The sequence below is a fragment of the Oncorhynchus nerka genome, linkage group LG12 (genome assembly GCF_034236695.1).
Source record: "Oncorhynchus nerka isolate Pitt River linkage group LG12, Oner_Uvic_2.0, whole genome shotgun sequence".
Classification (NCBI taxonomy): domain Eukaryota; kingdom Metazoa; phylum Chordata; class Actinopteri; order Salmoniformes; family Salmonidae; genus Oncorhynchus; species Oncorhynchus nerka.
In genome coordinates, this window is record NC_088407.1 from 89,268,856 (window position 1) to 89,279,859 (window position 11,004).

Consider the following 11,004-nt stretch of genomic DNA (forward strand, 5'->3'; position numbering starts at 1 on the left):
GAGTCAAAAGCTTGATATAATCATTGCATGCTGTGAATATGAGACCAAATACTTAACGTTTGACTATTTAAATACACGTGTAAGTGAATTTGGCCCAATACTTTTGGTCCCAAAAAATGTCCCAATAATTACAGAAGGCACTCTATCACACTGTATGTACCAATGTCCCAATAATTACAGAAGGCACTCTATCACACTGTATGTACCAATGTCCCAATAATTACAGAAGGCACTCTATCACACTGTATGTACCAATGTCCCCCATTTATCAATATCAACAGCAGGTGATGCCGTCGGCAGAGATGGTGATGCTGGATCGTCTGTTCCTCCAATCAGAGAGGTTTTCCCTGGGTGAGGACCGACACAGGGCCCGTAGAGACCCAGGTTAGTGCCGTGGGGGAGCGGAGATGCACTATATATACACACAGCAGTATGTGGACACCCCTTCAAATGAGTGGATTCGGCTATTTCAGCCACACCCGTTGCTGACAGGTGTATCAAATCGAGCAGACTGCCATGCAATCTCCATAGACAAACATTGGCAGTAGAATGGTCCTGACTGAAGAGCTCAGTGACTTTCAACGTGGCACCGTCATACGATGTCACCTTTCCAACAAGTCAGTTCTTCAAATTTTTGTCCTGCTAGAGCTGGTTAACTGTAAGTGGAAACGTCTAGGAGAAACAACGGCTTAGCCACGAAGTGGTAGGCCCACACAAGCTCACAGAACAGGGTTTTAGTGGATGCCAGGAGAACACTACCTGCCCCAATGCATACTGCCAACTGTAAAGTTTGGTGGAGGAGGAATAATGGTCTGGGGCGGTTTTTCATTGTTCGGGCTAGACACCTTAATTCAAGTGAAAGGAAATCTTAACATGACTCTTAAGACGATTCTGTGCTTCCAACTTTGTGGCAACAGTTTGGGGAAGGCCCTTTCCTGTTTCAACATGATAATGTCCCTGTGCACAAAGCGAGGTCCATACAGAATTAGTTTATTGAGATCGGTGTGGAAGAACTTGACTGGCCCGCACAGAGCCCTGACCTCAACACCATCGCACACCTTTGAGATGAATTGGAATGCTGAATGTGAGCCAGGCCTAATCACTCAACATCAGTGCCCGACCTCACAAATGTTCTTGTGGCTGAATTGAAGCAAGTCCCGGCAGTAATGTTCCAACATCTAGTGGAAAGCCTTCCCAGAAGAGAGGCTGTAATAGCAGCAGAGGGGGGACCAACTCCATATTAATGCCCATGATTTTGGAACAGGTACAGGTGTCGTGTACCTACTGGTGTGTACAGGTACAGGTGTAGTGTACCTACAGGTACAAGTGTACAGGTACATGGTGTAGTGTACCTACTGGTGTGTACAGGTACAGGTGTAGTGTACCTACTGGTGTGTACAGGTACAGGTGTACAGGTACAGGTGTAGTGTACCTACTGGTGTGTACAGGTACAGGTGTAGTGTACCTACTGGTGTGTACAGGTACAGGTGTACAGGTACAGGTGTAGTGTACCTACTGGTGTGTACAGGTACAGGTGTACAGGTACAGGTGTAGTGTACCTACTGGTGTGTACAGGTACAGGTGTAGTGTACCTACTGGTGTGTACAGGTACAGGTGTAGTTTACCTACTGGTGTGTACAGGTACAGGTGTACAGGTACAGGTGTAGTGTACCTACTGGTGTGTACAGGTACAGGTGTACAGGTACAGGTGTAGTGTACCTACTGGTGTGTACAGGTACAGGTGTAGTGTACCTACTGGTGTGTACAGGTACAGGTGTACAGGTACAGGTGTAGTGTACCTACTGGTGTGTACAGGTACAGGTGTAGTGTACCTACTGGTGTGTACAGGTACAGGTGTAGTGTACCTACTGGTGTGTATAGGTACAGGTGTAGTGTAGTGTACCTACTGGTGTGTACAGGTACAGGTGTAGTGTACCTACTGGTGTGTACAGGTACAGGTGTAGTGTACCTACTGGTGTGTACAGGTACAGGTGTAGTGTACCTACTGGTGTGTACTGGTACAGGTGTAGTGTACCTACTGGTGTGTACAGGTACAGGTGTAGTGTACCTACTGGTGTGTACAGGTACAGGTGTACAGGTACATGGTGTAGTGTACAGGTGTAGTGTACCTACAGGTACATGGTGTAGTGTACCTACAGGTACATGGTGTAGTGTACCTACATGTACAGGTGTAGTGTACCTACTGGTGTGTACAGGTACAGGTGTACAGGTACATGGTGTAGTGTACAGGTGTAGTGTACCTACAGGTACATGGTGTAGTGTACCTACAGGTACATGGTGTAGTGTACCTACATGTACAGGTGTAGTGTACCTACAGGTACATGGTGTAGTGTACCTACAGGTACAGGTGTACAGGTACATGGTGTAGTGTACCTACAGGTACAGGTGTACAGGTACATGGTGTAGTGTACCTACAGGTACATGGTGTAGTGTACCTACAGGTACATGGTGTAGTGTACCTACAGGTACAGGTGTACAGGTACATGGTGTAGTGTACCTACAGGTACAGGTGTACAGGTACATGGTGTAGTGTACCTACAGGTACATGGTGTAGTGTACCTACAGGTACAGGTGTACGGGTGTAGTGTACCTACTGGTACAGGTGTACAGGTACATGGTGTAGTGTACCTACAGGTGTACAGGTGTAGTGCACCTACATGTACAGGTGTACAGGTGTAGTGTATCTACATGTACAGGTGTACAGGTGTAGTGTACCTACATGTACAGGTGTACAGGTGTAGTGTACCTACATGTACAGGTGTACAGGTGTAGTGTACCTACATGTACAGGTGTACAGGTAAATGGTGCAGTGTACCTACAGGTGTAGTGTACCTACAGGTACAGGTGTACAGGTAAATGGTGTAGTGTACCTACAGGTGTAGTGTACCTACAGGTACAGGTGTACAGGTGTAGTGTACCTACATGTACAGGTGTACAGGTACATGGTGTAGTGTACCTACAGGTGTACAGGTGTAGTGTACCTACAGGTACAGGTGTACAGGTGTATTGTACCTACAGGTACAGGTTTACATGTGTAGTGTACCTACAGGTACAGGTGTAGTGTACCTACATGTACAGGTGTACAGGTGTAGTGCACCTACAGGTACAGGTGTACAGGTGTAGTGTACCTATGGTGTACAGGTGTAGTGTACCTACAGGTACAGGTGTACAGGTACAGGTGTAGTGTACCTACAGGTACAGGTGTACAGGTACAGGTGTAGTGTACCTACAAGTTCAGGTGTACAGGTGTAGTGTACATACAGGTGTACAGGTGTAGTGTACCTACAGGTGTACAGGTACAGGTGTAGTGTACCTACTGGTACAGGTGTAGTGTACCTACTGGTACAGGTGTACAGGTACAGGTGTAGTGTACCTACAGGTACAGATGCACATGTGTAGTGTACCTACTGGTAGAGGTGTACAGGTGTAGTGTACCTACTGGTAGAGGTGTACAGGTGTAGTGTAGGGTTAGGGTTAGAGTTGTACAAGTGACTACAAGTAGTGGTGTACAGGTACAGGTGTAGTGTACCTACAGGTACAGGTGTAGTGTACCTACAGGTAGAGGTGTACAGGTAAAGTTACAGGTGTAGTGTACCTACTGGTACAGGTGTAGTGTACCTACTGGTACAGGTGTAGTGTACCTACTGGTACAGGTACAGGTGTAGTGTACCTACTGGTACAGGTGTAGTGTACCTACTGGTACAGGTGTAGTAGTGTACCTACTGGTACAGGTACAGGTGTAGTGTACCTACTGGTACAGGTACAGGTGTAGTGTACCTACTGGTACAGGTACAGGTGTAGTGTACCTACAGGTACAGGTGTAGTGTACCTACAGGTACAGGTGTAGTGTACCTACAGGTACAGGTACAGGTGTAGTGTACCTACAGGTACAGGTACAGGTGTAGTGTACCTACAGGTACAGGTGTAGTGTACGTAGAGGTACAGGTGTACAGGTACAGGTGTAGTGTACCTACTGCTACAGGTGTAGTGTACCTACAGGTGTAGTGTACCTACTGGTACAGGTGTAGTGTACGTAGAGGTACAGGTGTACAGGTACAGGTGTAGTGTACCTACTGCTACAGGTGTAGTGTACATACTGGTACAGGTGTACAGGTACAGGTGTCATGTACCTACTGGTACAGGTGTACAGGTGTAGTGTACCTACAGGTACAGGTGTACAGGTACAGGTATAGTGTACCTACAGGTACAGGTGTAGTGTACCAACAGGTACAGGTGTACTGGTACAGGTACAGGTGTACCTACAGGTACAGGTGTACTGGTACAGGTACAGGTGTAGTGTACCTACTGGGCTAAAAGTGAAGCACTGTGATGTTTAACCAGAAACGTCATTTTAATGTCTTTCTTTGAAGTTAAATGAGCTCTTCTGTGAACATAGTCAGTCAGTGTTATGTAATGTACCGATGTGTAGCGTTCCCTCCCCTTGTACCTTTATGCTTGTATCTTCCACAGAGTCCTTCCTGATGACCCTGCATGCATCTGAGTCCTCCAGCTCCGCGTTATCCCGTGTGGGGCTGGATCGGTCTGGCAGCCTCCCCTCCCCCCCAGCTTGGACCAGACTCTCCGAACGACCCCCGGGACTCAGGACCTACCACTCCACCAGCCGCGGAGGCCTTAGGCTCACCATCAAACACAAGGCTGGATCCAGGATGGTGGTTCACAACTCAGCCTGTGACACCGTGCACGATACTGCCCCCTCTGGTCACAAGCGGTACTACACCGGCCAACTGATCAATGGGAGTGTTGATCTGACTGAGCAGGGCTCCTCCCATAGGACCTCCTGCCATCCAATCGATGAGGAGATGTCGAACGGAGCCCTGCCCTCCAAAGTAGTAGAGGACATCCCACATGGTCACCATAGTGACAGCAGGGAATCTGTTGCACAGATTCAGACAGCAGCACTGGGTTCACAAAATATAAGTTCCCCAAACTCCCTTACTATGCCGAGCTTAGACCCACAACAGACTGCCTGTCTAGAGCCTCCCCCTTCAGACCCTGGAGAGATGAGTACCCCCAAACTGAAACGCTTCAGGCCCACGCTTCCGGACCTCCCATTCCAGGCGGACAGGCACAGCGACAGGCCCCTGCCTTTTCCACAGACCAGCTACAGGCCCCCGCCTTTTCCACAGACCAGCTACAGGCCCCCGCCTTTTCCACAGACCAGCTATAGACCCCAGCCTCTTCCCCAGACCAGCTATAGGCCCCAGCCTCTTTCCCAGACCAGCTATAGGACCCAGTCTCTTTCCCAGACCAGCGACAGGCCTCAGTCTCTTTCCCAGACCAGCTATAGGCCCCAGCCTTTCCCCCAGACCAGAGACAGACACCAGCCTCTTTCCCAAACTAGCTACAGGCCCCAGTCTCTTTCCCAGACCAGCAACAGACCCCAGTCTCTATCCCAGACCAGCGACAGGCCTCAGTCTCTTTCCCAGACCAGCGACATGCCCCAGCCTCTTCCCCAGGCCAGCTACAGACTCCAGCCTCTTCTCCAGACCAGCGACAGACCCCAGTCTCTTCCCCAGACCAGCGACAGGCCCCAGCCTCTTCCCCAGACCAGCGACAGACCCCAGTCTCTTTCCCAGACCAGCGACAGGCCCCAGCCTCTTCCCCAGGCCAGCTACAGACCCCAGCCTCTTCCCCAGACCAGCGACAGGCCCCAGCCTCTTCCCCAGGCCAGCGACAGGCCCCAGCCTCTTCCCCAGGCCAGCGACAGGCCCCAGCCTCTTCCCCAGACCAGCTACACGCCCGAGGCTAGTCCTAGCCCCCAACCCCCCCTGCCAGAGGACAACACCCTCAGTGAACACCTGCAGAGTGCCATCGACAGCATCCTGGAGCTGCAGCGCCTGCAGGGTCCTACGGCTGCAGCCCAGCCCCGGATCCAGGGGGCGTGCCCGGTTGCAGGCCCCGCCTCCCTACTGGACCAGGCCATCACTAGTATCCTACAAGGAAACCTCTAGAGACTCCTGAGATGAGGGACACCTGGAAGGAAGGGAGGGATGAACGAGGGATAAAGACTAGGCACAAAAAAAACAGGAAATGCAGAGAAATTTACACCAAGCATTATCTTCTAGATACTTCATTTGATGTACATGTGAGATTAAATCAAATTCAGTAGGAGATATACCGTGTCAGTGGTAGTTTGAGGATCACGACGCCAGGTGTATCATATTTATAAATAACAGTGAGAAACAGAGACAGGAGAACAGCATGGCTGAGATTATTCATTTAATACTTTGTTTTTTAAAAAATATGTTCTTCAAATGTGAATTATTATTTTTGCTTTATATTACTAAGACGATTCCTATAGTGGATTATTTCAATAATCTGTGCCAACTGTGTAAAAATGTGATTATTGGGTTGATTAAGAGCAGGAAGGTTGTCTTTATGTGAATCTCTGTGCCTGGGTGTCGGGGGTAGATGGTGAGTTTGAGTGAGTCAGTGTTTTTAGGAACATTGTGAATGACCTGATGATTCTTTCTTCAACATAACGGTTTAACCCCAAAGAAACGTATTGTTAATCTACGAACAAGACAGGGGGCGAAACAGGGAAGCACCTACCTGACTTTTGCCCAATAGAATCTCTTGTTGCAAAAAAAAAAAAAAAAAAAAAAACATTTTTTGCTGCGGTGTGCACTAATGAATACACCCCTGAATACACCAGCAAATGGCATCATATCCCATACATTCACAAGAGTCAAGAGTCACAGCGAAAAGAGAAAAGATTTTGACGCAAGGTGTGAAAGATACAGTCCTGCTTTTCGAGGAGAAAAAAAATGGATGTTCACACTGGATTCTAACTGTGATTTGAATGTCTTTTATTTATTTTTTTTATTTTTTTTGGGGGGGGGGGGTTAAAAGACGAGAACAGATCCAAAACTTCTTAACAAGCAAGCAATAAGAGCAAAGGGTTTCTGTGTGAGGGTTCTGTAGTGTAGTGAGAGGTCTCCAAGTACGTCCCAAATGACACCCCTATCGAAACGAGTGTACTAAATAGGGAATAGGACGCCATTTGGCACACACAGTATACCTGGCCTCCTAACACACCACATTACCAGCCCGGCCCCAGAGACTGGAGCTCACCTGTATCTTCTACCAGCCTTGGACCAAAAACTAGGAGAATCATCAGCTTTATACAGTTGAAGTCGGAAGTTTACATACACCTCTCCTCCCTCCTCATTCACCTCTCCTCCTCCTCCTCCTCCTGCAGCCAGCTCAGAGATCCCATGGTGGTCTGGTCTATACAGTTGAAGTCGGAAGTTTACATACACCTTAGCTAAATACATTTAAAAACACAGTTTTTCACAATTCCTGATATTTAATCCTAGTCAGAAATCCCTGTTTTAGGTCAGTTAGGGTCACCACTTTATGTTACGAATGTGAAATGTCAGAATAATAGTAAAGAATGATTTATTTCAGCTTTTATTTCTTTCATCACATTTCCAGTGCGTCAGAAGCTTACATACAATTAAAATGTGGTAGCATTCCCTTTAAATTGTTTAACTTGGGTCAAATGTTTCAGGTAGCCTTCCACAAGCTTCCCACAATAAGTTGGGTGAATTTTGGCCCATTCCTCCTGACAGAGCTGGTGTAACTGAGTCAGGTTTGTAGGCCTCCTTGCTCGTACACGCTTTTTCAGTTCTGCCCACAAATGTTCTATGTGATTGAGGTCAGGGCTTTGTGATGGCCACTCCAATACCTTGACTTTGTTGTCCTTAAGCCATGTTGCCACAACTTTGGAAGTATGCTTGGGGTCATTGTCCATTTGGAAGACCCATTTGCGACCAAGCTTTAACTTCCTGACTGATGTGTTGAGATGTTGCTTCAATATATCCACATAATTTTCCTCCCTCATGATGCAATCTATTTTGTGAAGTGCACCAGTCCCTCCTGCAGCAAAGCACCCCCACAACATGATGCTTCCACCCCCGTGCTTCATGGTTGAGATGGTGTTTTTCAGCTTGCAAGCCTCCCCCTTTTTCCTCTAAACATAACGATGGTCATTATGGCCAAACAGTTCTATTTTTGTTTCATCAGACCAGAGGACATTTCTCCAAAAAGTACAATATTTGTCCCCATGTGCAGTTGCAAACCGTAGTCTGTTTTTTTATGGGGGTTTTGGAGCAGTGGCTTCATCCTTACTGAGTGGCCTTTCAGGTTATGTCAATATAGGACTCGTTTTACTGTGGATAAAGATTATTTTGTATCTTCACAAGGTCCTTTGCTGTTGTTCTGGAATTGATTTACACTTTTAGCACCACACGCGTCTCCTCCCTGAGCATTATGACGGCTGCGTGGTCCCATGGTGTTTATACTTGCGTACTATTGTTTGTAAAGATGAAAGTGGTACCATTAGACGTTTGGAAATTGCACCCAAGGATGAACCAGACTTGTGGAGGTCTACAATTTTTTTCCTGAGGTCTTGGCTGATTTCTTTTGATTTTCCCATGATGTCAAGCAAAGAGGCACTGAGTTTGAAGGTAGACCTTGAAAGACATCCACAGGTACACCTCCAATTGACTCAAATGATGTCAACTAGCCTATCAGAAGCTTCTAAAGCCATTACATAATTTTCTGGAATTTTCCAAGCTGTTTAAAGGCACAGTCAACTTAGTGTATGTAAACTTCTGACCGAACTGGAATTGTGATACAGTGAATTATAAGAGAAATAATGTCTAAACAATTGTTGGAAAAATGACTTGTGTCATGCAAAGTAGATGTCCTAAACAACTTGCAAAAACAATAGTTTGTTAACAAGACATTTTGTGGAGTGGTTGAAAATGAGTTTTAATTTTTTTAATTTAATTTTACCTTTATTTAACTAGGCAAGTCAGTTAAGAACACATTCTTATTTTCAATGACGGCCTAGGAACAGTGGGTTAACTGCCTGTTCAGGGGCAGAACGACAGATTTGTACCTCGTCAGCTCGGGGATTCGAACTTGCAACCTTTCGGTTACTAGTCCAACGCTCTAACCACTAGGCTACCCTGCCGCCCCAATGACTCCAACCCAAGTGTATGTAAACTTCCGACTTCAACTGTATATTACCCTGAATTAGGCCGTTTATGTTCAAGGCTGAATAATTAAGGGAAGACACAAATGTGAAGAAAAAGCGAAAACATAAAAGTCGCTGTTCGGCTTGTACACTTGACAATCTATCATTCATGTAAAAAGGCTAATTAATGTGTGGGGGGGGGGGGGGGTAGTGTTACATTTTCAATACTTTTCTTTTCTTTATTTTTTAAAATTGAGATGTGTGTCTTGACCATTACGCTTAAATGACCTCTAAAATGGAGAGCCCTGAATATGTGAAAGTAAAAGCAATGCATTTGTGTGTTTAAACCTCTTACTCCGGAAACCATTTCAGAGAATTGGGAGTCAACAGGTAGTTCAGGGGTTTAAAAAAAAAAAAAAAAAAAATCATACAAACAAGTTCCACTTCACTGAACAAAATGTGAATTCTGGTATTCAGTCATATAGTACAGTGCTGCTAGGCACCGCGATTATTCAGTAGTTCATAGTAATACCAACAGGGGGAATTGATTGATCCAAGGCTTGTTATACCAACAGGGGGAATTGATTGATCCAAGGCGTGTTATACCAACAGGGGGAATTGATTGATCCAAGGCGTGTTATACCAACAGGGGGAATTGATTGATCCAAGGCTTGTTATACCAACAGGGGGAATTGATTGATCCAAGGCGTGTTATACCAACAGGGGGAATTGATTGATCCAAGGCGTGTTATACCAACAGGGGGAATTGATTGATCCAAGGCGTGTTATACCAACAGGGGGAATTGATTGATCCAAGGCTTGTTATACCAACAGGGGGAATTGATTGATCCAAGGCGTGTTATACCAACAGGGGGAATTGATTGATCCAAGGCGTGTTATACCAACAGGGGGAATTGATTGATCCAAGGCGTGTTATACCAACAGGGGGAATTGATTGATCCAAGGCGTGTAATACCAACAGGGGGAATTGATTGATCCAAGGCGTGTTATACCAACAGGGGGAATTGATTGATCCAAGGCTTGATCAGTAAATTCCATCTATAGAGCTGACGTGACTCTAGCTGCACGTTTCTCTACCGACCCCAAAAATATTTTAAAAAACAAGTTAAGTGTTGGTCTCATGTTTCATGAGCTGAAATACAAGATCCCAGAAGTGTTCCGTATGTCGGAGTATTTGTCTGAAATAGAAGCTCTTTTGCGGGAGAAAAAAAACGAATTCTGATTGGCTGGGCCAATCTCCCCATGTGGCTGGGCCTGGCAACCCAGTGGGTGGGTCTATGCCCTCCCAAGGCCCATCCATGGCTGGACCCCTGCCCAGTCATGTGGAATCCATAGATTTGGGCCTAAATAAAATGTATTTAAATCGACTTTCGATTTATATACACACACACACACGAAGTAAAATCATTTAACATTGTTGCATTTATATTTTTGTTCAGAATACATCGCATATTTCCATCTGAACGTTAAAAAAAAAAACATTGGCATCCTGCTGAACGTGCCTCACGTTTATGGTTGTGACATTCCACTGTTACGTCTGTTGAGCAGCACTGAACCAAACAAATTACTGTTTGAATTGAAGAACATTTTTTGGGGGCGAATGAGGGAATTTCTGCTTGTTGAGACATTTTTTGTTGTTGTTGTAATGTATTTTGTTTGTTGTTTTGACTGAACTGCGAAACTAGAAGGTGTGATTGGACAGCCCATAAGGCCCTGGTCAAAACGTAGAGCAGGGTACAGGGGAAAAAAGGGTTGTAATTTGAGACAGCCCATGTTATACACTGAATCAAAACAACAACAACAACAAAACGACAAACCATTTGACTAACAGAATGTTTTTAATGGCAATATCAAGAGGCCTTAACACCACAACAGTGGATTGTATAAACTTCATTAAATACTGACAACATCCAACTAAAAGACTCCTGGGAGATGAACGACATGAGAAGCGATTC

At 45.8% G+C, this 11,004-nt stretch overlaps 1 protein-coding gene across 1 annotated transcript in view; it reads left to right on the top strand.

Annotated features, from left to right (window-relative positions):
* The window catches only part of si:ch211-168d23.3 (BRD4-interacting chromatin-remodeling complex-associated protein), a 69,629-nt gene extending 62,749 nt beyond the window's left edge, over positions 1 to 6,880 (top strand). The window contains 2 exon segments of the mRNA XM_065025038.1: positions 282 to 384; positions 4,492 to 6,880. Coding sequence (XP_064881110.1) covers positions 282 to 384; positions 4,492 to 5,993 — 1,605 coding nt within the window. The 3' untranslated portion in view covers positions 5,994 to 6,880.
* The last annotated feature ends 4,124 nt before the right edge of the window (positions 6,881 to 11,004 follow it).